The sequence below is a fragment of the Rhamphochromis sp. 'chilingali' genome, assembly GCF_963969265.1.
Source record: "Rhamphochromis sp. 'chilingali' genome assembly, chromosome: 11".
Lineage (NCBI taxonomy): Eukaryota > Metazoa > Chordata > Actinopteri > Cichliformes > Cichlidae > Rhamphochromis > Rhamphochromis sp. 'chilingali'.
Window position 1 is genome coordinate 9,116,013 of NC_137938.1, and position 26,043 is coordinate 9,142,055.

Genomic DNA, 26,043 nt, shown 5'->3' on the forward strand with positions numbered 1-26,043 from the left:
TAAAGTTGATTCTGAATTTTCACTATGGGGCCAAAAGAGCAGGAATAAAAAGGATACATCTGTTAGCTCAGAGGAATACATTGTTTAAAGAATGCTCTTTTCTTTAGTTTTCTTTTTTTATGACTTGGGAGTAAAATTTTGAAGATTTTTTTCCCCACACTGTTGGTTAATTGGTCCGCTTTACTCCTCCCATTTACTCAACTAAAGAAGATTTTTTGATATTTTTTTGTGACAAATCATCAAATAATTCAAAAAGCATCAAACATAAGCGCCCCCAAAATGGAAGCAGCCAATCGATTTAGTGAGAATGGTCTCTATGAAGAGATACTGGAAAAACAAGAACAATACAGAATTTCACAGAGCATATAATACACTGAGATTATTGCTTTACAACAATCCCATCAATAACTTAATGTAGTTTATTATTATTATTATTATTATTATTATAGTTGTTGTTGTTGTCACTGTTATTATTATTAAATGTTTAAATGGTTGTATTTTATTTTCGGCATCAGTCTCATTCTTACAGCGTTATAACTCAGGGTGTGTGTTTAATAAAATGTCATATGGGGGTTAAAATGATAGCAGGCTCAATCTGTACGTCAGGGCTGCCTTTATTATTTTGTTATTTTTAAGGAAGGGAAGAGAGGGTCTTCATCCTGAGAGTGTGAAGCTGGACAACATAACGGTATGCCCCTCCACCCCCTTCCCACCCCAGAGCTGTGGACTGCAAAGCCTGGTGGGTATTGAAGTCTTCACAACAAAGAGAGAAGCCGTATTCTCAACGGCTAATGCGGCGCTGTCGCTCCCACTGAGGACTACCGGTACCGAGATGCGCAGCTCGGGATGGTTTCCGGTAAGTGCGCAAAATGTTTGGACCGGGCACTGGAAGAAGGGGAAAGTGTGAGGTGAGGAAATGACCGGGCTGCTATTTTTAAGTCGGCTGTAAGTACTTTCAAAAGAGGAGGCGGCGGAGGAGGGACGTTCGTCAGGAGGGATGTAGGGCTGCTGATTCCCGAGCAGCGAGTACAACACGGTGAGTTTGCTGCAGAGATGTCTGCACAGACAATAACCTGCAAGTTGCGCTCTCAAGTTGGTCAGTGCGAAGCAGCCGTTTTCAGAAAGCGATTTGCACGTTCACAGTGCGATGCTGCGCGTGAAAGTGCTGTGTTTCTGCACAAAGCGAGTGCCACAGGGTCAGCACACATCTTTGCTCCTGCTGCAATTGTTTCACACCCTGGAACTCCATTTTCCCCGCTGATGCTCTGCTCAGGAGACCGTGCACAACAAAGGATCTGGATGATCAGGATGTGCATGGTGTGTGCCGATGAATGTCGTCGGAAGGTCCGCAGACCGGTTATTTATCCGCGTCATATTGTGCCATATATGCTACATCTAAACTATATATACTGAGAAAGAGAAATGGCCAAAACGATTGTCCCTATAGCTGTCTTATCTCTGTGTAAGTGTTGGTGCTGGTGTGCAAAAGAAAAAGAAAAAAACATGGATTACTTTTAAGGACATATGATGCATTTATGGTGGGGTGTAACACCTATAGGCCCATCTTCAGCTCACAGTAATAATTAAAAGGGTAATACATTGCCTCAGGGCCTGCATCTGTAGGCTTGATAAATCACAGCATGGCGGAAATGTCAGGAACAATGACAAATCGGGGGATAACAGACCCCACTCTATTTATGTTTATTTGTTTATTTACTCTATTTCATAAAATGTGTCTACCGGCAGAGTTTTTATTTTGAGGTGTGACACCGGAAGTCGCCGTTTTCGCTGCGTGGCTGACTTGACTCCGGTCTCTCGTTCACTCAGCAGCATCTTGACTCCACTGGCGCGAGATCCGCTCGCGGGGAGAGAGAGGGCAGGTCGGTGCCGCGAGCCTTCTCGCACGGGCTCCCGTTTTTCCTCTCCTGGTGCCGGGGAGTAGCAGCTGTTTAATTTCATGCTTTTTTACGACATTGCCCGATTCAACCTCTCAGGTAATTTTGTATTTTTGTCTCGGGAATGAAAACCGGTTAAGTAAGAGTCAGTTTAATCTCGGCGATACAATTAGAAATCCGCTGTCCGTGTAGGTCTAATTAGGACATGGATTGTTAGGGCAGCGATGAAAGATGTGCATGTGTCTGACATCAAAGTGTGATTGGAGAAATGGCAGTCTGGCAGGGCAATTTATATTAATTGTAATTTTTTCTTTTCTTATACGGATTCATCGCAGCCCATTATTATGGAGAGTGCATACTTCTTCAAGGACGTTATAAGCTATACTGCCATGAGGAAATGAGAGTGAAGTAAATTATTCAGTTTTACTCCAGACCAGGCTGATAAACTTCCATCTCAGAGAGCCTCCTGATGGAGAGGAATAAAAATGTGTTTATAATAAGGCTATTATTTTATTGTCTCAATTTCTTTTCAATGCATTCAATGCAGCTACTGAATCTGACACACGATAAAACTTGGCTAATGGTCTCATCAGGTGTTTTCTCTCCTTAAACATGCAATGAAATCCATTTCCTGTGGTTCCATCCACCATAATAACTCTTGAAGTTAATGTGCTCTTGCAGAAAAAAAGAAGCTCATGGCTTGTGTTCGGGCTCTTTCCACTTCCCACTGGAAGCCTCCTCTTTAATGGACCATTAAGAGGAGAACCACAATGGTTAAGCTGTCGACTGTGCCTGATTCATTTGGTTAAACCGCGCAGATGAGACTAGTCTGAGCATCACATTCCTTAAAAGCTCTTTGCTGAATGTCTCAGATCAATCCTCGTTCACAGGGCATCCGCTGGCAGGGAGCAGAAGTGGGCGGCCTGCTCCGGTGTGTAAACATGCATGTGCGCCATGGCAGAGCTTGTCGCCGATAATCAAATAACTTCACTTAAGTTATGCTTGGTTCCCCTGCAGTGCAGCCTTCACGCAGGTGGAAGGACACTACAGAAGAAAAGTTTAGCAAAGGCGAGGAGCTTTTTGGGCTCCTTGTAAAAGTGGGGCACTGGTCCCTGTGGTGAGAGGCACTTTTCTGGGGCAGGCTCTGATGACGCTCTCCCAGCACAGATTGGGAACAGACGCCCTCGTCCATCCATTTCGGAAAGAGGTGTAGAAACTGTGCAGCCCGGGACAGACAGCTACAGAAAGGTCCAAGCGTAGACACAGCAACATGGGTTCGATCGCCATGTTCTGTTTTACAATCCTTATTTCTTTTTGATACCTCACTGGAATTGGCCTGTAAGTATGCCTCAGCTCAGCCTACCTGCTGCACATAATAACTTGTATTCAAACATTTGCTCGTTGTGTTCAGTTTGTTAGAGTCTACCTTGTTAGGACTTAAGCATGGAGTTAATTACTTTCTTCCAGTGATTTGGCAGCTTTTTGTGCCCAGAACCCTGGAGTGAGAAGCAGACTGCTATTTAAAGATGGCATAACTCAGCCAGCTGCTGCCGTTTCCGCTCCCATCGTAATTGAATCAACACTAGTAGACTGCGCCAGTGAGGGTGTGTGCACTCCGCAGAAGATTACACAGTCGGGACCTCTAGGCGGTCTTTAACAGTCACTTTCACATACCTGGTTGGTGCATTTGGGATTTGGAAGCCAGGCTGAAATAATCGGCCATGCAGGGATGTAGTTTGTGAATAGTGATTGATAAAGTGGGCAGGTAAGTTAGGCTTTTTTATGTATTCTTCTCTCCGAAGAGGTCAGCTCGAATTAAGAGTTTGTGTCATTAATTGATTGTGTGCATCCCGTTTTCTTCGATCTGCTTGTCCAGCTGTGTGAAGCGATATATGGCAGCTGTTAGGGGCCTCTGAGAAGGTATCTTTCATGGTTAAAACTCAGAGGTCCTGCATAGTTTCGATAAACACATTACTTTCATATCGATCTGTTCTGTACAATCAAAAAGCAGGTACAGGGTTAACAACTCAATAAGGAACTAGGCCATGAACATCCCTTTTTTTTTATCTGTGACTGGCTGTGAGCGTGACAACAGCAAGTGAAACAGAACAATATTTTCCTGTGGAACGTATCTCCTCAAGCCAGTTCTTTATTTATGAAAAGCCTGAAGTGAAGTGTAGTCGAATAATCCTGTTTATATGTATAGATATATATGGAAAAGTCCCAGTATTTTAATTTCCACCCCCTGCCTTTAATCCGCTCGTACTTTGAAGACCTAGAGATATTTTCTCTTTCCGTGGAACACTCACCGCACAGCTCGATTATTTTGAGTCATCTAGCCAAGGCTGTGGCACTGGGCGGGAGTGTAAAAAATTTCATCTCTGACCACAAATGCATCTGCCTCGTCTCAGTGGTGTTAGGGTTCTCATCCAGTCTGTGTGAGTCTGTATGCGAATGGCTGCACTACGAAGGCTACAGTAATTTCAGGCTTTCAGGCAGTGCTGTTTGGCCTGTTTGATGTGCAAGTGATGTTACTTACACTTCTTCTTTTGAAAGGGAAGCTGACCTCTGACCTGCCAGAAAATTGCCCTAGAGGAGAAATAGAGAAGAATTCCAAACTGAATATCCAGAATTATATATGTAGTGAACTGTTTGCGTTTATATATGTGATATTTGGATTATTTTGCAATACGATCACAGCTTCCTTAGACTGACAGAGCTTACCTTCAGGGTAGGACATTGGCCAGTGATAATGTTAATGATCTAGTCAAGGGCCTCCGGTAACAAAAGCCAGCACACTTTCTCTTAATATATCCCTCACTGGCAAAACCATTAGATTTCAAGGCAATAAAGCTGCAGTTTGCCTAATTTACTCAAATGTAAGATGATATGAAGGCCATTAAAACCCAGAATTTTGCCTTGCAGTGAGGCTCATCAGTAGTATTTAAGAGCAAGAAGGAATTTTGTGGCCCAAAGCCAAACTTTATGGTCTGGGTTTGGGCCACTTCGTACACTGACAATTATAACCAGCGTTTTTGTTTGGTTTTTTTCACATTAGATTGCTTGTGGTTTTCTCACTGCAGAAAACATTTGTGCCTGATTTTCTCTAAAAGATGTGGCTTCCATAGCATTTCAGCTATTTTATTGCTAAGAATGTCTAATTTGCGCTCTGCTGTACAATCATGCTTGCATGTCTTGTTCTGTCATTGAACCATTTAAACAATCAACAAACACACTGTCTTGAATTATTAATCAGGTTCAGCTGGGACTAGAACTAATGAATTAATTAGAAAATAACAACTTATTTTCTTTATAGCTGAAACTTTAAATCATTTCAATTTAATTGTATTAATATTGTGCAAAATCACAACAATAGTCACCTGAAGGAGATTTAAAGATGCCATAACAGACTCGTAATATTGTTTTATTTATAACTTTCTAGAAATGTCAGAAATGTATGAAATAATTCCCCACCATTCAGATGTTGTCATGTGCAAAGAAAGTATATGATTCCTGCAGTATATGACTAAGAAACCCACCAACACAGTAGATTTGAGAGGGTGGAGTTCTGCCTTAGTTCATTCTGTCTCATCTCACCAACAGGCTTTAATCTATACCTAGCCCTTTGATATTATCATTCCACTAAGCATGTGACAATTAACTTGTCAGCCAATTTGGAGGTTGTTGGCATATGCTAGGAAAGTGGTTACTATATCCCCAGTCACACAAAATCTGTATTCCCTTTCTGGTTGGCAAAAACCTCCTTGTGCTTGCTTTGGTTGCTAGCATATTGCTGCAGTCACCCTGAGTTTGCATGGAAATGGTTGTTAGCGAGTGTTTACAGACAAACATGAAAAACTGCAGTCAACCATGGAAGTCTGCCTGAAACCAAAGCAGTCGCTAGGAAGAGTTTTTCAATCGTAATTTGATTCAGCGAGAGCCAGCAACCTCCAGGAACCAGTGCCAACCAGTCGGCGAATGCACATTTTTCCATAGCAACTGGTCATTATGACACGTCCAAGATGGCAAACAAATCTCAAGCAAAGTGTGCATGACATCAACACCTGGTCCCCCCAAAATTCCCGACAGTTTACATACTTTAGATCAGCGATCCGCAACCTTTTTTGCGCCACGGACCGCTTTAATGTCAGACAATATTTTCACGGACCGGCCTTTAATGTGTCGCGGATAAATACAACAAAATAAAATGATACGACCAAGACAAAAACTGTGGTATTTTGTAAATATAATGATAAGCGCAAATTCACTGTGTAATTGTGTAACTTTATTAGCAGCGCCCTCCTGAAATGTGCCAACAACATCCTCCTCTCTGCCCCTTAATCCTCTCTGGTTGCTATGGTAACGCGTTAATATTTATTTCAAAATAAGACACACAACTACAACATGGGAAAAGACCCAGGGAAACCGAGTTAATGATAAAAACTCTGAAAACCATAAATTTCACACACGAGCTTCAACTCTCGCGGCCCGGTACCAAATGACTTGCAGACCATGGCCCTGGGGTTGGGGACCGCTGCTTTAAATAATATACCCAGTATGTGTATGATTGATTTAATCCATTTGATTAAAACTGCAGTAGATTGGTCCAAACCAGTGTGGTTGTAAAGTCTTTGCAGTCTTGTGTTGGCGCCAGTGTCCGGCAGCCTCGCCTCTGTCAGTGCGCCCCAGGGTGGCTGTGGCTACAATGTAGCTTGCCATCACCAGTGTGTGAATGTGTGCGTGAATGGGTGGATGGATGACTGGATATGTAAAGCGCTTTGGGGTCCTTAGGGACTAGTAAAGCGCTATATAAATACAGGCCATTTACCATTTGTGTTAGTATTTGAAGGCAACATGACAGAAGATGGACCAAATGAAGGACGATTCCCAAAAACATAGTGTTGACTCAATGTGCTACAAAGCTTAGCTAGATGTGCATCAACACTATATCGTTGACAATGTATTTTTACTTCTAATTATACAGCAGTTATACTTGTTAATCAGTCAGTACTGCAAAAGTAAATATTTCTGCTTGGTTTTCTTTGCTGCCTTAATTATCAAAGCTTTTGTGTTGTGATTTTGCTTCTGTTTTCCAGCTTTTCTATTGCAAAGAATGGACGGTGCACCACTTTGAGTACATAAAATTGCTATTTGTGAGCTTGTCCATGAGCGGTTACATAACTGAAGTGTCATTTTACACACGACTCTGATTTGAATGAATGCCAGAAAGCCATTTACTCATTACCGTCACCATGTATACATCAATGGATACAAACTGTGGCATCAGACCTTTTGTGATTTAGTGGACTGGAGCTATAGTCTGCTTTAAGCTCTGTAAAGTCTGACCAAATTGTATCAGTTTTTGTTACACAGGGGCTTCTAAAGGCCTTTGTAGTATTTCCTTCTGCTTTCTTTCTCCTACAGCACGCACCTTCAAATACACAATAGATTCAGTCTGGTATTAGAAATTACTTTTTTTGCTTCATCCAAACTCATAGATACATCTTTTCCGGACATTTATTCCCGGACAGGTTCAAGCTCTGAGATATGGAGTATTATTTGTCTAGTTGTGACTTTTAGTCGGTGTGCCTGTATTTTCACGCCCAGGTGTAATCGGTTTCTCTTCGCAGTCTTATCGGAAAATTCCTGGGAAGTGTGGATCTCCTAGTTGTGTGTTGTATGTCAGACTGTGATGTGATCGACCTTGTTTTTCTCTCTTTCAGAGTGGATAGGATGGTTGGAGGTGGCATCGTCAACATGCTAGAGACCTGAAAAAATACTGCTGTACTGTTGCCAAGAACCCCGACCACCCACACCCCTCCCATGACTTTGTGTAGTGTATGTGTACGACTTTTTGCAGTTGCACAAATCCAATTAAATATACAGAAGTCAATGCACAGGAGTTTTATTTATATATCATATGCTTTATATCTGAAGGCAATCTAAAATGTTATAGCTAATACATAAAAGGGAAAAATTGCATCAAAAACTATAAATTGAAATAACAGAATAAAATGAATTATATAAAGGTATAAAATGAAACAAATGTAGAGCTGAGAATGTGTCTGCTCATGTATTAAACTTGTGTTTTTCAGGAGATGTTGATTGGTGTGCCTCAAACTCTGTAATGGAAAATCGTGGTGAGTACCGAGTTACGCGTTGTGGTTTTTTTAAATGCAGTGTTAATGCTGTGTTTCACTTTATTCCCCCATCGTGAATGACTCATTGCACACTCTTGTCAGACAGGGCTGGGGATGTTTATGTACATATGTGCGTACCTGACTTAGTCTCCCTCCCTGCTGAAGTAGCCTGTCCCAGTCTGTTATCCAGGTCAGGCCAACAGGTTCTGGAGTCATGCGGATTGGCTCAGTTCTCGCTGGAAGCCAGCCCGGCGTGGTGGCTTTATGTGGGGCACAGGAAGAGAAAAGGAACGCTGCCGAACACACTAGCTCTCCATCTTTAGAAGCAGCTCGAGATGCAGCCAAATGCTCACAAAGCTCTGATCTATCCAGGCATAATGACACAGCACAGTGCTCTGGATTCCTCTGAGGCTCAGATGAGATTTTTTTCTTCTTCTAAAGACACTCGAACGTCAAACGAAATCAAAGCACTAATTCAGGGGGTCCACTCCCGCTTTTCTTCTCATTTACAGAAAGTGCTCACTTTTTCTTTGCCTCTCCTCTCTATTTTCAAGCCTGATACAAGACTGTGCTTCTTGGCAAACATATTTCAAAGTCATGCTAATCCTTCCAAGTCTTTTTAAAATGTGATATAAGGGAGTTAAAAAAGTGTATAAAATGGTGCCTGGAGACATTAAAGGAGGCGAGCAGCATGATAAACACCCTGCACTAACATTAGGTTACTGAGCAGGAGTCAGCTAATGTTAGCGTGCAAACCCTGTATAGAAAGTGCAATGTTTATTTCTCTGATCAAACTGTCCACTCAACCTGGTCAGTGTCATTCTGTTGATGGCGATGAGAGCATACTGGACCTTTCCTTAGAAACAGTAATGCATCTGATCTTGCAAAGCATTTCTACTGGTCAAGGGTACTGATTGAAATTACATTACTATAGTTGCATTATAGTTGTGTATATATAACTATATCTTGTGTGTTGTGGTCTGAGATCTGCAGCTTCAGGTCTAGTGTCTTCTGTGTTGGTTAACTCTTTTTAATTCACTATAAAGGAATATTTTACATTGTACGGATATTACTGAGTACACGCACTGCACCGCATACTACAACACGCGCCGTATTGAAAACAAAACGTGTCTTTTCCCTGGAATGGTAGGCATCTTTCAGTGAATGCTGACCTGTGCTATGAGCCAAGGAGGGAGGGTCAGCAAGGAAGGGGGAGTCCAACTCCAGGAGGGAGGGAGGGGAGGTCTGAGGATATTGTGCGAAGGAGGGATGGGGGAAGGATTGAAGAAAAGGCACAGAAGGCGGCTAGATGACAGACACAGAGAAGCATAAAAGATCTTAGGGCATACGGGGACTTTGTCGCAGAAGAAGCACGGCAGGTGAAGGAGTTGATCTGTATCGTGTAAGGCGCACACTTAAAGGTGCAGGACAGGTAGGGGCCCCTCGGGGGCTGGATCATGGGACAGAGCCTCCGTGTGGAGATCTCAGCTCAGGACCCACAACAACAACAACATAGCCGCAGTGGTGAGTTTCTGGGCTTACATTCTTGGTGTACTTTACACAGCTGTGGTTTCCTCCATCGCTAACATCAACAACATGAAACTATTTTCTCGTTTACTAGTTTTCAAGGATAGAGGATAGAGCAGAGCTGAGGATTGGTGATTGTGTAATAAACTTTGCACAAATGTTGCGTAGCCTCCCTCCTAATTCTGCCCCTCATTCATGTTTACCACCACAAGGAATGCTAAATCACTGGGATCATGTGGCTAATTCTCTACAGTGTTTTTAACACACTCATGCATGACTTGTGCACTTATTTTCTTATGTTACACTGCACAGGAACATCAGATTGCATATGTTGTCTGGCTCAGAGGTTTTACATAATTTTGTACCGCACCAATTATTCCAAGTTTCTAAGCGCCGCACGATGTTATATGATCGTGCATTTTATGCAAGTAGTGAGTAAAAAGATATGTACAGCAGTAAAACGTTACTCATATTACAGTGTCATGTAATGACATTTATTTCTACTGGATCTTAAATTGTTGAAAATGTTAGGGAACACGTTTTTTCGCAGGAAACAGTCAGCGCTCGTAAGTGGATTAAATGTCATAATCGGCCCTGACAAAGGTAACTGTTACACCGAGGTTGGAGGTATTTCCTAATATTTATCCGCCTGGACTTTTGGTTTTTGTGTTAGCGATCGGGATAGCATGCTCCTTTACAGCAACAATCTCCTTTACCCACATGCTCACCTGACCAGCCTGCCATGACTCAGTGAATCATGAGGTTAGAGGGAAATCTGGCCAGTTGCATGGGGGAGTAGTAGGTGTGCCTTCTGGATATGGCTATGTCATAGGAAGACACCAGCACAGTCACACACTCTCGTGTTTCCTGTCTGCTGTGGCTTATCTGGGCAGACTTTCTCATTAGAGTAACACTATTAAGAATGTAGCTCTGTTATGAATGGAGCTATTTTTTTATATATCATCATTCATTAGTTTCCCTGTTGTACCTTCGAGCATAGTGTTTCCATGAGCTGTACAGTGGACTATGTTATTGAATATGAGGGGAAGAGGCTGCCTTTGTTCTCTGGGAGGAAACGGCACTCCACCCTGATTCTGTGACTGCGTTTCCAGCCCCCCCATCCCAGCCCGCCACATTATGTCTGTACTTTTTCTCTCTTTGTAGCCCTTTTTTTACCCTCTACTCCAATTTCAAAACCCACAGTCACACTCAGCTATAGTGTCACAACATGCCAGACCTCTTCACACTACAGCTGAAACAATGGCATGTTGGAGAGTTTTTCTCTGTATCTGTGAAGAATAATTTGGAGTGGATCTACAAGCTCTCTTGAACGTGACAGCTGATTTGGGTCTTCTGTACTTGTTTCTTTTTTGAGGACTTTTTTTTTGTACTAGTGGATTGGCACCTTTTATAATCGAGCTTCACTGGCTAACGGAAAAGACCGCTGAGGATATGGTCAGTCGTAGCTTTCAAATAGATGCCTGCTGCATGGGCTGAGTCCTCTGCCATCGTCATCTCTGCAGTGCTTTGGAGTGTGCAGGCCTGGCACAGCCAGCTCTTATCCTGCTTCACTGGCTTCAGCTGAGCCACTGTGGCAGAGGCGTCTCTGACAGAACGGTCTGCTGTGTGTGAGAACCTCAGTTCTGGATCGCGGAGAAGCTGCCTTAAGCAATGCTTAATCTGGATGTTATGGCAGCTGGTCTGAGTCCTCAGATTTCTACCTCGCAGAGATAAGCTGGATTTCCACAGCGTGGACATGTCTCTCGACTCCGGACTCTCTGCTGTAGTTTCCGTCAACTCTCTGCAACTTGGTCTCCTGCGTTTTCGTCATCTGTGATTTGATGCTGGCATATACACAGGACAGTAGATTTTTGGTTGCTGAATGCTCCTTGCGTCCTCATGGCGTGCTGTTTTAAGTCCCACCACCATGCAAGCTGGACACTTAGCACCCCTCTTCAAGGTAGATTAGTGTCTGCTTTTTAACTACTTGTCAAAAATGCCATTTTTAAACTCACAGTAGGGTATGAAGTTGAAGTATTGTGATTAAAACTGTTTTCCTATCCGAGGTTTACAGTCTGTCAGGCTTCTGAGGTCTGTGTAAACACTCAACTCAAATTTTACACCGCCAGCAGTGTGGAGTTAATGTGCCTGTCCTTCAGCTGCAAAAAATGGGTTTGAATCTTGTGTCAGCAACCATTCGCCTTTCTGTAGTGTCACTTAGCAAGATACTGAAACCCTGCCAGCTCCAGGGGTGCTGGACTGCAGCTAGCTGATACTGATGTATGCGTATCAGTGTGTGTGTGTGTGTCTCAAATAAAGAAAAAGTTTCTATCCAGGAATAACGTTTTGTTGTTTTAGTGTTCCCTGGACTGCTAAGTAAGCCACATCAGTATTGTGTGAGAGCATATTGTTGTGGGAATCAGACTGCAGGGCATTACTGTCGCCAAGACATCCTGTGTGAGCCCGAGACTGGATGTTTTACATCGGACTCTGTTCTCTCTCTGCTGGTAAATATTATGTCTGCTGAATACAGCAGCTGCAGCCTGTTTGAAAGCCTCTCCAAGCTCAGCGCGCTGTCAGTTGGCCTGTCAGTCATGTGACCCAGAGTATGTAGCCATGTCTGCAGATTGCTTTTTAGTTGAGTTCTTGAAGCCTTGGTGACACCTAATGATAATTAGTGGTTTTTAAAGAGCTTTTGCTTCTTGTTACCTGTATGTGTGGGTGTGTACATGTGTATATATTTTATATATGTATGCAGAATGACTGACAACCTTTTTCTGCTGCTTATGTCTGCATTCGTGTGTGCCCCTCTTCTCTATGGGAGCAGCGAGGGCTGAAAGGCTGATAAGGCACTAGACTCCATCCGGTTAAGGAATGTGAGTACTTGACAGCGAGAAATCCTGGCTCAGAGCCAGTGTTAGGCTTCTCCTGTTAGCTGTGGATACGTGGAGGAGTCCGTGAGCTCTCAGCGTCACCCTGCCAAAGCACGCTCGGCCCCCGAGAACTAACAGCTAAAGATAATAACCGCCATAATGATCCTGGCCCTCGTTAAAAAGCAGCAGATGAGCTCAGTTAAAATAGAAAGCGCCGCTGCTGAGTGGGGTGTCTATAATTTCATGTTATAAGTTCTATTGTATTTGTTTTAAATTTGTGCTTTCTGTTTTAGATGATGAAGCTGAGCAGCACCACAGCACAATGGTGGGAGAGGGAGGCAGCACCGGGGACAGCACCCCTCCCCCGAAGCGCAAGGGCAAGTTCTCGACCCTTGGCAAGATCTTCAAGCCGTGGAAGTGGAGGAAGAAAAAAAGCAGCGAGAAGTTCAAAGAAACTTCTGAAGGTTTGTGCTGCAAACTTGTTCTCTTTGCGAATGCCACCTCTCCTTTCACCCCAGCGGCCGTATCAGTTGTATTCAAATGTCATTAAAATTCCTCTGTGAACATGTTTCCGCCCAAATGTTACAAGCAAGTTTGTCTCTCGCTATTTTCAGTGCACATAATACAATAAGATGAATACAAGATGTCTCGTTAAGAGATGACGTGTATATCATGGTGCCCTTGCGTTTTGAAGCGTCCTTTTTGGCTAATTAATCGTCTCTTTAGCAGTGTGGCACATGCCATCTGTGAACATTTAGAGGGTGGAGTTCTAACATATCATCTAATGCAGGTTTAGGCAACTCCTGGCCTCGAGTGCCGTTGTTCTGCAGGTTTTAGATCTCACCCTGTGTCAACACACCTGAATCAAATGATTAGTTCATTCCCAGGCCTCTGGAGAACTTCAAGACATATTGAGGAGGTCATTTAGCCATTTGAATCAGCTGTGTTGGATCAAGGACACATCTAAAACCTGCAGGACAGGAAAGTCGTGTCCATAGACTGTATATGAAAGATGGATGTTTTTACTGTGACACCTGCTGGTTACTGAAGTTCTAGACTTTTGGCTGTCTCCTCGATGGTTTGATGCCGGACGTGATAAGAGACCGCTGCATCTGTACGAAAAACCGAGAGCAAAGTATCGCAGAAACTTGACAGTTACAGGGTGTTTATCCTTTTGTAGAGTACTATGTACTTTTGTACAATCTGACTTCTTTCTGCAACCAGTAGAGTTGCCCTTGCTGGTCATTAAAAGTATACTGATTTAAGACACTTCTGAATTGGCTTCACTTTTCAGGCCTAGAAGCCACACCCACATGTTATATACAGTATGTTATATATAAAGATACTTGCTAACTGATTCTAAGTGTTACTGAATAATATGGGAAACTTACAACCAGAAAGCATGGTGAAGAGGTCCAGTTCAGTGACTCGAATTAGCACAACATATATATATCTATATATATTGCTTCTGGTGCATGAGATCACAGTGAAAATTTTAAATCATAAATATCTTGGTGAAAAAATGGTCTATAAAATGTCATTTCCTTTTGCTCTTGACAGAACTAGAGAGGCAGATGTCGACAAGGCGCACCCGACAGGAGCTTATAGAACAGGGGGTGCTGAAGGAGGTCCCGGACAGTGGTGAGGGGACTTGTGTGATTCAAAATGTGATATCTTTGCAAAGCTTTGTCTGCGTCTGACAGCAGCAGCCCCGAGGCAATAACGCCCATGCTGTCTTCCCATGCAGCAGGTGCCTGAGACAAATTTAGAAAAACAAATTTGAGAAAAAACTGCTTTCACCTTGCTGTTTCTCAAAGTAATGCGATGTCTGTTTAAAATTACTTGCCACTCTCCAGAGCTGAGGAAAAGTGGAACAAATTGTGCCTTGCAGCAAAATAGCTTAGAAAGGGGGGGTGTGCAAACGTTCTGCTGGTCCCGCTGTTGCAGGAGCCCATTTATTAAATCTACAGCAGCTTCTTCATCACGGCAAACACTGACTGTCCATGGGGCTTGAGTTAAGGGCACATTTTATTACTGTGGGAAAGAAAACTGCAAATAGCAATTATTTTTGAACAGTTTCTGTATTGATTTTGTAGTCTTTAAAATCTCCCCAAAAATCACCCCTCACTGTATCTGAAATCCAGATTTAAAGAAGAAATAAGCAGCAAAAAGTATGTTTAACAGTGTTATGGCTCAGTTGGATAGTTATCAGTTATCTTGCCATGCATCAGGTTAATTGTAGAATATTGAACACAGCACTACCAGTATGTAAAACTTTAAAAGATGTATCAATTTAGCATGTAATGTCCTTCCGCACTTTCTCAGTAGCTCAGAATATCATTCAGTCTTCTAATGTATTTATTTGAGTATTCACCAAGTGTTTTTGACCAATCTTTTTAGATGGAGAAGCACAAAATGTGAAGCAGTCGTATGTAAAGAATGGCCACACTCTGCCTGTTGGAGGAGGAGGAGTCATCAGTGGTGTCAGGAGCCCATGCAACCAGGGCCAACTCCCCTCAGATTCAGATTTTAGGATGAACCCTGCATGGCTCGCCCAGCCAGATGACCGAAGGGGCCGTTGTTCTCCCTCAGATGGAGACCGCCGTGGAGCTTTGGGCTCCAGGGGAACAGGACTGCATGACGAAGGACGGAGAAGCGCAGGGATTGGGGCACGGGCGCAAGGGGAGGGCGAGTGGAAGTCTAATATGGCCTGGCAGGGCCACATTCACGGACAAATGGAAGAGAGCAGACATGGTGGCAGGCTTCACCCTGACGACGGGCAAAAGAGGCCAGGACTGCAGAAGGCCCCATCCGAGGACGGCAGGAGGAGTCGGCCTGCAGAAGGAGACTGGAAGCCTACACTCCCTCGGCATGCATCTGCTGAGGAGGGGAGGGCCCGGAGAGGTGAGTCACTTCCAGTAGTTGTCCTCCCTGCAATTTGAATTTTTCCACCAATTTTTACAAGTTGCAATCATAGCAGCACTGCTGTTGTCAGTGTAAGGCCATAACCGATGAAGTGCACACCTTTTACACCTTAACCTCCTTCATATTCGAAAAGTCGGTGATTCTTGGGTACCTTATCCCCTCCCTTTTGCTGTCACTTTTCTGCTTATATGCTGTCCTCCCAGATATAGACGGGCTCCTGTCAGCTCCCGGGAGGCCTGCTCCAGCTATGCTTCTTATTCAGGAACATGAGGGAATAGCTCGTCCTCTCTTCTCCTCTCCTAATTAATGTGGCGCGATCGCTATACTCATTATTGCCCTTTAAGGCTAGCACAGTGAGCTCAGTGATAATTGGTAAAGTGCCACAGCTAATTGATTTCCCAGAAAAATAGAATTTGTTCAAAAATAATGGTGTTTAGCTCTGTTTTTAGATCTCAGCTGTGTGGTTATCGCTCACGTGACAGGTTATTCTGTGCCAATGTGTAAACATGCTAGGAGTTGAAAAGTATGCAAACACTATAGCACGTCATTGCAGCAAAGAAGAAAGAAAATTTTGTCCACTTTCCTTCATGTGTCATTGCTCTGCTCTTCTTTTCATCTTACCTTGTTTTTTTCTTTTTTATGATGCTACTTTTTTTTACCTCTCCCACTCGCATTTCTATCTTTATCACATCTCCTGCTTCCTCTCTCTCTGTTCTTCAGTCTGACTTCCTGCTTTCCCCTGGATTAGTTCCTCTTTGATTTACATGGCATCACACTGATAACACTTCTGTAAATAAATAGCCCCGAACCTGAGAGCGGCAGGAATGGCGTGGGCGCAGCGGTGGGAACAGCGTGGGGGCCGGCTCGCGGGTATAGTGGGGTGGGCAGATGGAGGTTGGTTTTTTTTGGTGGTAATTGCAGCCGCCTACTCTGTTTATCTTCACAGCTGATCCCTAGATAATGCCATTCTCAAACAAGTGCTATCACAGAGAGTGCTTGGAGTGCTTAGAGCTGTAGAAAAGTGGCTCATCGCTGAGTCTCTGAGCTGAAACATTTATAGCAATCCACTGGGATATTTGGTGAGATTTTGCTAATTCACTGAAGTGTATTTCTTATGATCATGCATAAATAGAATACAGTATATGCACTGCAGCTGAAAACCAATCATGTATTGCTTAAGTTTATCAGTCTCAGTTGACGTGCTGTAACTTTTAAAATTATATAAGCAGAATTACATGTTATGATATAAAACTATATGGTTAGCTGCTTTTTCCTTTTTTTTTTAGAATCAGACAGCCATTTTGCTCCTGACCTGGACACCCTACGTGAACCTCTGCCACCCAAACAGGTGATCATGCCTCCAAAATGGCTGGTGAGCTCCACCCCTGAACCTGGCAGCGAGTGTCCACCTCGAACTCCATCCAACCACCCCACGAGCCAGTTCTCTTCTCCGTCGGGTGTGACGTCCAAACCTGTTCGATCGGTGTCTTCTGCGTGTTCCAACACTCAGCAGTCTTCGGCCGCTGCCCTTACCCCCACTTCTCAGCCCGCCAAGCAGCCCCCTCTGCCTCCACCCAAGCCTGTGAACAGGGGCAACGCGGCCATGCTGGGTAAGCTTTTACTAACAGTAGCTTCTTAGGTTAACAGATGTTGCAGGGACAGGAAGCATACATCAACAATCCAACCCCTGCTCAGTTAGCGTGTAGTTTTCCAGCTGGCGTATACAGTATGTACATTTATGCGTCAGTGCACTACTGATGGTAAACTCTTCAGCACAACATCCTGTATACGATACTATCTTAACAGCACGAGCTGCTTTTCCCCAGTTAATTACTTATTAAGCCTGGATTATTGTAGCAGAAACGTATTCCAGCATTTTACGCTATGAGGATAACAAGGACTCCTGTGGCTGTGGGCCACTGCTTCCACAGATACAGTGTAGCGGTTCTGTGGTTTTGCCTCATCTGGGATCGTGTTTTAATTCCCAGTAGGGGGGGAGGGGGGGATTACAAAAATGCCCCATTTGTCATCAGTTTATTATACTAATTGTTGTTCTTGACACAAATAGAATACAAAATGAGTCAGTTAGGAACTTAAACTAGTTTCAGGTTAACATTTACACTACAGAGAACTCCTCGAAATCTAATTTCTCAGTACACTTGTTGACAGTTTACTATGAAGTGACTGTATTTTAAAAGCCAGGAGGCTTCTTTGCTTTGTGGCCAAGTTTATGGACAAAGAACAACTGAGACAAAAGGTGTTAATAAAACACACCGTGAAGCGGATACTGTTACAGTTACAAGGATAGTAATCATGTTCTTACCTATGTGTTTGTTTAGTGATTATCGCTTCGGGAAACAGTACCATTCCCTCATAGTGCAACTCTGTTTATATACAGTTGTGTTCAAAAGATTGCATCCGCTCATCACTGGCATCGTCATGATCATCCAGGGTGGAATGATCGTAGAGCGTACGTGTGTAATGACTTTAAAAACACGAATTTGGGGCACAAGTTTGATTTTATTCTGGGTTTTCTCGATCCACTCGATCAGAAGTATACATACAGGCTCAAATATATACACTCACCCCCACTAATGTTGGGATAAATGTTCCTCAGCAAGTTACACCTCAACCAGACACTTTACTTACATAAGATCATGTTATATGGATATGTAACTACTTTGCCAAGTTTTGGAAAAAGACCGAAACTGTCAATATGAAATTCAATTCAATTCAATTTTATTTATATAGTGCCAAATCGCAACAACAGTTGCCTCAAGGCTCTTTGTATTGTAAGGTAGACCCTACAATAATACATACAGAGAAAAAACCCCAACAATCATGTGACCCCCCCCTATGAGCAAGCACTTTGGCGACAGTGGGAAGGAAAAACTCCCTTTTAATAGGAAGAAACCTCCAGCTCAGGAGGGGCGGGGCCATCTGCTGTGACCGGTTGGGGTGAGAGAAGGAAGACAGGATAAAGACATGCTGTGGAAGACAGCCAGAGATTAATAAAAGGTATGACTCAGCAGAGAGGTCTATTAACACATGTTGAGTGAGAAAGGTGACCGAATATGATATGAATGACGGTAAACTGGTTTTACTGGACTGAGAGGATATCGACAAAGAAAAAACCGACACCTTGAAGCTCGACTGAAATTTTCAGCTGCCCACATGGACAAACCAAATTCCTTCTAGACAAATGTTTTGTAGTCAGACAAGACCTAGGAACATGGTACTGTCGAGCATGGTGTTGGTAGCATCATGCTCTGGGGCTGTTTTGCTGTCAGGGGTACTGGTACATCGCATAAAGTGGATGGAATAATGAAGAAGAATGACTACCTCTAAATTCTTCAACTTCTTCAACCTCAAATCAGCAGCTAGATGGTTGAAATTCCAACAAGACAATGATCCCAACACACAACAAAACTGGTTTTGGGATGGATAAAGCAGGATAACATTAAGCTTCTCGAATGGCCTTTCCAAAGACCCGACCTCAGTCAGGAAAATCTGTAGACTACACTTAAAAGTCAGATCCGTGACTCTGTGTGGATTAGAGGAAACCCAAAATAATTTAAATTGTGTGCACCAAATTCTTTTTTTTTTAACTCATTAAAGATGTTTGCTGCACAATCATTCCACCCTGGAAAAAGAAAAGTTGAAACAGTTCAAATCAATCATTAAATGCCCAGAATTACTATGAAATTCATGCCCACGATGAGTGGATGTAAACTTCTGACCACAGCCGTAACTTATGAAATCAACAACACGACACCAGAAAGTAGCTGCATTCATTAAACATACAAGCTGAAGGCCTCCATCTCGTCCCTGTTAGTCTCCGCCCTGCAGGGGGGAGAAAACGCTCAGCTTCCACTCTACTGGTCCTGCTGGAAGCGAGAGTGCGACTATGATGTCTACCTGTCCCTGCCTGTCTACCTGTGCCGGCGGGCTGGAGGCCTGCGCTCAGGTAAAAGGATGCCCCCCTGGTATTTCTTTGGCTGGGGTGCCAATTTCTGGAATGCCCTCTTCAGAGTCTGCACACTTCATCATGTCGCATCCTTTCCTGCTGCCAACATATGTCTTCTGAAAAGCCTTTAACTTGTTCACCGGCCTTCATTGCTTTGGACCTGGTATATAAGAGCCGCATGCATATAACAAGCTGATAATGAGTGTGCTTACTGTATGCAGGAGACAACTTCTGTGTGAGTGCAGTTGAGTGTATTTTGCCTCTGAATAAGGGAGGGCCTTTAGCGGGTTCCAGCTGTGTTCTGCTATGCATCAAATGAATTTTATGTCTCTAATCCACTCAGCTCTCACTCAAATGGGATGGATGGGTGGACTTGAATGGATGACTGAATGGGTCGAAGAATAAAAAGGCAAAATGTTTCTAACATAAGGGCTCGACTTATTATAGAGAGGAAGTCCATTACAGTGTAGGTTACTGCATGTTGTAAGTCTGTCAGCACTGTTCACTTATTATGTCTGCTTTTAACAGAAATGTTGCCTTAAAGCTGTCCTCTGAAGTCTTAAGAGCCAAATAGCAAATATGCAAATGTGCATGCAAAACTGGAAGGTTTGCATTTGAGCTTTTTGTTTAGGAGCTTCAGGAGCTTTACTACGCTAATAGAAAAAGTGTCGGTGCGGGGTTAGTCTGGCTGTGAAGAGCATGGATGCATCTTTTTTGTCTCTGTGACCTGGAGCACTCGCTGCACACTGGTCTTTTAGAGCAAAGTGTGCGTTCATGGCCGTCATGTGAACCAACTTGCTGTACGGATGCAGTAATGCTCAGTCAGACATGTAATCCCAGCATTCGTGTGTCTTCTGTCATACCGGGTATGTTATACATGTGTGACTGATGCTTGTGCACTTGCGTCACAGTGACAAACTAGATTCAAAAGTAAAGCACTTGCTAGCAAATCACTCACACGCCTAAGCTGTAGCTGTTTTTCTTTAGCAGTTATGGTTGGATTAGCTCTTTTTCGTTTTGCAGGTGACTTCACCCAAGCAACAGGGGGCGCTAGCCTTGTTCCGGCCAAACCCTCTCCTCCGATGCCTCCTAAGAGGACCACCCCAGTCACCAAACGCAACACAGAGGACTCTGCTTCAAGCCATCCCATCATCCCCTCACCACTTTCTCTGGAGGAACACAGCAGCCTCCCCTTGGGCTTCCAGCTGCCTCCCCCTCCTCCGTCCCCTCCCCTGCCGACTCACATACCACCTTCTCCACCCCGCCAACACATACAGACCCACCACCTCCACCATCAGCACTCCTACCCCCATCCGCTCCCCCAACCCATACCAATGCTTTTCGACCCACCGAGCCCGACCAATGAGTCTCCCCAGCGCCCGGCTCCCGTACCGCTGCACATCATGATCCAGCGAGCCCTGTCCAGTCCCGGCCCGGCTCAGCCACATCCAGATGGGTCGCAGCGGGCACACACACTGCTTTTCGAAACACCTCTAGAGTACCAAGGAGGAGGTCGCCCTCTGCCTGTCAGCATTCAACCACTAAAACTGTAAGTTTCTCTGCACAGAAAAGTCTATGAATCAGTGTATACAAAGACAGTACATGGTGAAGAAGTATGGAGTCTGCACGTGATCTGTCTTTGCATGTAGCTTTCGGATCTTTTTCATCCATTTTCTAAGCTGTGTACACTTTGGACTTACTTGTATATCCATTTCAAGCTGAAAAAAAGTCCAGTCTTCATCATTGTAAAGTCAGATATAGCTGGAGGGACATATTTCAGTTAAATTCATTGAAAAACACGTCTTCAGGATTAGCCCAAAAAAACCAGAAAAAATGTTTTATATGCATGTATTTTTTTCCTGTTAGATCTGAGGATGACTACTCAGAGGAAGAAGAAGAGGAAGAAGATGATGAGGAAGAGGAGGAGTATGATGGGGAGATTCCACAGCCAGAGCTGGAGCCAAGGAGTCGCCGGTGCTTGGTCGGTGACGCTGGCATTTGTGTGATCCCACGGGGAAACGGCAATGACGACGACGAGGAAGAAGATGAGGAGGATGAGGATGAGGAAGGCGAACACGACATGCACGGGGAGGACAGTGATTCAGATGGTCCTGTGCCTCATAAAGATGAAGACTCAGAAGAAGATGAGGAGGATGAGCCCCCGATGAGTAAGCATAACAAACTGATTCGGAGGTCATTTAGTGGCTTTTCTGGACTCTTTGTAAACCTGTGCAGTGTTGCTGCTCCTTCTCAGCTTACTGCATCTCTCCGCTTGGCTTTTATCCAGGCGCACTGGCCAGCAGGGTGAAGAGAAAGGACACCCTGGCTCTGAAGCTGAGCAGCCGTCCCTCTGCTCCCGACAGGGATAGGTTTACGCAGGAGAGAAGCAGCCGAGATGACCACCCTCCAGGACAGACCGGCCTCACCTGGCAGAGCAGAGAGCAGTGGGAAGCCATTCGCACACAAATCGGCACTGCACTCACGAGGTAAAGATGAGCGGTATCATTGTATTGTTTAAAATGACAGCAGTGAAACTGCATTTCCTGAAGAAATTAGACCAATTTTTAAAAGATCCTTGACCTGCTTATTACCTGAATGTCCAAGTGAAGTAAATGTGTAAAAATAGGACTCCATTTTTCTTTTTTCTTTTCTTTTTTTTTATTTCAGGCGACTAAGTCAGAGACCCACTGCTGAGGAACTCGAGCAAAGAAACATCCTCCAGCGTTAGTATTAACTCTCTCTGTCTTTGTTCATGATCCTTGACTTGTTTGGACTCCTTTGTTTCTGGGTTTTAGCAAAACCCCTCCTCATTCTTTCGTCTGATGCTTTTGCCTCAGCATTTGTCAACAAAGTACATTTCACATCTGTCAACAACAAGCACATATCTAATTTTAGAAATTGCTTTTAAACCTGCCATCAAACCAAGCCTTTTATGCCAAAGTCTAAATTTGGCTCTTCTATTCTTTCTCCCATCTTTGTTCTCCCCTCAGCTAAAAATCAGGCTGACAGACAAGCCGAAGTTCGAGAGATCAAGCGACGGCTGACCAGAAAGGTGAAGCAGCACGCCGGCAAACATCCCAGTGTTAAACCATGTATTTACCTGATATTAAACTGACATAAAAAAAACATCTTTATTGTAGCTGAGTCAAAGACCCACGGTTGCAGAACTACAGGCAAGAAAAATCTTGCGATTCCACGAGTATGTGGAAGTCACAGATGCCCAGGACTACGATAGAAGAGCAGACAAGCCGTGGACTAAGCTCACTCCTGCCGACAAGGTAATCAGCTGCATATAAAGGCTTTATCGGCACACCCGCTTTCTGATACAGCACTTTACAAAATGTCCAAGACAGTGTTACAAACATATGATTTTAAATGTTAAACATGTGCAACTCCTTTAGGTTAATGTAATTTTTAGCAGTATATTGTCTCGTTTTCTTTCTGAGTTCATGTTTAACCAAATTGCTGTTTTGTCTAGGCGGCCATCCGGAAGGAGCTCAATGATTATAAGAGCACTGAAATGGAGGTTCATGAAGAGAGCAGAATTTACACAAGGTAGACCTTTTAGTTGAAACTTGACTGGCTGATTGATTGCTTTGGTCAAATGAGTGAGGTACTGTGTTTTGCTGATTTGTTTTTCTACACCACTACTTCATATTGGTGGGGTACGGAGTCTATCTCAGCTGTTATAAACCGAGAAACTGGTTTATAACACTCTGGACAGCTCATGAGTCCATCGCAGAGCTAAAGGAGAGACAGATGAACCTCTCACACTCGCGTTCACATCTACGGCCAATTTAGAATCACCCATTAAGCTAACATGCATGACCACCCAAAACCTAGGCCTTTGGGAGGAAGACGGGTACCTGGAGCACAGGGAAGCCATGCAAACACCACACAGTTTTGTTTTTGTTGTTATTTATTTCTCCTGGTTGTGTCAGGGAAACAATGAAATATGTAATGCACACTTGAGAGTGATGCATCTTTGAACACTTCCTGCCATTTGCAGCCAACCTTGGCGCTCATCCTGAAGACATCTGCCCCCCAACAGCAGGTTTTAGCCAAAGGAGCTTGTTACCTTGCTACTGTGTCAACACTGTTTATTTCATACTCCTTCAATTGTTAACGACCTTCAGGATGTCACTTATTTTAGTCTGTAGACATCGGCTGCCTTAGCTACACATGCACTGTGTCCTGTGATTGCTTTACACTTAAAGCCATCTTGTGTTGCTTGCACCTAAACACTTTAAATATGAATTAGCAGCAGTGGTGATCTGCTACTACATTAATAGAGTTGTGACCAGTAAACATCCATGTAGTCATCTTTCTTGTGCATGCCTGGTTGAATGGCAGAATCCAGCACTAACAACGGGCAGAAGAAGACTTTTAGAGCAAAATCTGTACCTTAAATAGCAATATAAGGTACATTAAAAGCTTAAGGATTACAAAGGTGTGATCTTGCCTCATGAGAGCTGTTTGTTTCTTTAGGTTCCATCGGCCTTAACATCCCTGCTTCCGGATAAAGAAGCACTTAAGATCTCCGGCAAAGAAGCAGCTGCTCCCTATGCAGACAGATCGCCCTTTTGCGCCTCTTGAATGTACTGTTATCAGGGAAAGCCTGGAACCGACTCCACACGAGAATGCTTCTTGCTTGTCCTCCATCGCCCTCTCACTACATTGCTTTCACTGAACCGAGGTGTTGGTGGGTGGAGACCAGATGCAGTATTTCTCCCAGACGGCAGGGGGAACCACGTGCCAATAAAGTGGAGAAGTGGCAAAGGACCTACAGGGCTTACTCTCACTCTGCTGTTGTGTGGTGCCCCTCAGGGACTCGGATATAGTTACAACCTTTAATGCGGCCTCGTCCTGTGTTGCCTTTTTCTTTTTTCTTCTTCTTCTTTACTGTATATGGAAAAGCTAACTCATCTTTGCTAATGTAATAACGTAGAATAAAAATGGTAACAATAATGATGACCTATAACACTTCACACAGTAATAATAGACACAAACGGTCAGGAGTTGGCTGAAGACTTAAATATTCTGTTTTAGAACTGGACATCTCTGGGATATCGTGTGTTTGTTATCCACTCTACAGACTGCTGCTGTGATACGTTAGAGTGAAACTGGAAGAGATCTCATTGCAAAATATTCTGTAATGCACAAAATATTTTCTATTACAATTTTGATCACAAGGGTAGTGACAGCTTTTCTTTGAGCCTTCTTTATTATTATGATTATTATTATTATTATTATTTGGCTTGCCTGTGTTTGTGGTTGTGATGTGAGTCGGCCTTTTAATAGCTATAGAAAAAGGTCAGGAGGCTGTTGGTGTTTTAATGCGTGCCAACACACCCAATACTGGTTTTCATATCACTGATTTCTGCAACCCACTGCATGAGCCATTACAAAATCCAGTGCCACCGCGTCTGGATAATCTCTCTTCATTTATACTTTTTTCTTTTGTAAGTTTTTGTACTTCCCTTTAAAGATTGAACATGCAATACATTCTGTAGCCATTTTAAATAAGGTCGTTACGATAGTGTCTAAACTAAGAGTTAAATGTAAGTTGCTTCAAGTGTAGATCAGGGATTTATCACAAAAAAAAGAAAAAAACCACACCTGAAAACGCATAATCGGTCAACAGAAACTCAGTTTGGCTGGAACTTTTTGAAACTGCAGAAGTGTTTTACCTTGTCTTGTCTGGCCAGTAGCTTACAGGGTTCTCAGTGCTGTGTGTGTAAGTTGATATAGGTTTATCTGATGCTTCTGTATATCTTGTCTTCCTTTTATTTGAAAAGAAATTTTAAATATAAAAGTATTATAGGTTGCTATTTTTTTAAGCAGAACATGAGTTTATGATTAAATGCTACAAGAATGGGAATATGAAAGTGCACCTTTCTGTAAATCTGAGTTCATTTTTAATTGAATGTGGAGTTGTATGAGCTGACAGTCTTCTTTTTAATTGTAAATAGTCTGGATCTAATTAAAAATCTTGCAATTCCTCGAACCTTCTTGTGAAACAACTCTGCAACTGAGGTCCAGTAGACCCAATGACTGTTCAGGTTGAGTCTTTTGTCTAAGCTGGAACGCCTAAAGAAACAGTGGGTTTGCAGCAACACCTGGTGGCGATTTAAGTTTTTGCACTGTCTTTTGATTTTTTGATTTTTTGTTTAATTGCTGGTTTAAAGGCCTTTAGTGTAATTTAAAATGTATTTTAAGTAATAGGTTATATTTTAGATTATTGGATAAGGTGACACCAAAGGGTGGAGGTGTCAAACATGAGCCCTGGGGGCCAGATTTGTTCCCGCAAAGACTCCAATCTGGGCCACTTGATGGTAGTTTTGGAATATGTGAAGGAGGGAATAGATTTTAAACTTTTAACTATATTTTTAGAAATTTTACAGGTTTTCCTACTGATAAAATCTCCCATATGGGAGTAATTAAGCCATAGATAAATAATCAAAAGTTCCTGCTTTTTCATATGGACTATAGTCATTTATTTTTACAATGGGCCCACAGTAAAAATAAGTAAATAATTAGAACAATGAAAAACTAATCTTGTGTGAATTACCAACATCTTTCAATTTTGTAATTACTGAAAAGTCTGGACAGTTAGCTGCCAGAACCTTTTCTGTAATTTTACTTGTTTATTTGTTTGTGCTAATAGATTTCTTTCATTTACTACAGCAGTATGTCTTCATCGTGTACAAAAAACC

At 43.1% G+C, this 26,043-nt stretch overlaps 1 protein-coding gene across 4 annotated transcripts; it reads left to right on the forward strand.

Annotated features, from left to right (window-relative positions):
- Positions 1-763: 763 nt before the first annotated feature.
- phactr4b (phosphatase and actin regulator 4b) lies at positions 764-25,348 on the forward strand. Of its 4 annotated transcripts, none has more exons than XM_080896696.1 (16): positions 764-856; positions 7,619-7,733; positions 7,991-8,035; positions 12,729-12,899; positions 13,996-14,076; positions 14,836-15,339; positions 16,647-16,970; positions 19,196-19,327; positions 20,351-20,876; positions 21,194-21,495; positions 21,615-21,813; positions 21,995-22,050; positions 22,318-22,379; positions 22,468-22,605; positions 22,806-22,882; positions 23,816-25,347. In XM_080896696.1, exons 3-16 carry the CDS (start codon positions 8,023-8,025, stop codon positions 23,829-23,831), a joined length of 2,601 nt encoding a protein of 866 aa, XP_080752822.1. In that variant the 5' UTR covers positions 764-856; positions 7,619-7,733; positions 7,991-8,022; the 3' UTR covers positions 23,832-25,347. The 4 variants fall into 4 exon arrangements, with proteins under 4 accessions (XP_080752822.1, XP_080752821.1, XP_080752820.1 ...); XM_080896695.1 differs by lacking the exon at positions 764-856 and adding an exon at positions 863-1,036; XM_080896694.1 differs by lacking the exons at positions 764-856; positions 7,619-7,733; positions 7,991-8,035 and adding an exon at positions 9,309-9,559 and having other exon boundaries at positions 23,816-25,348.
- Positions 25,349-26,043: the final 695 nt, after the last annotated feature.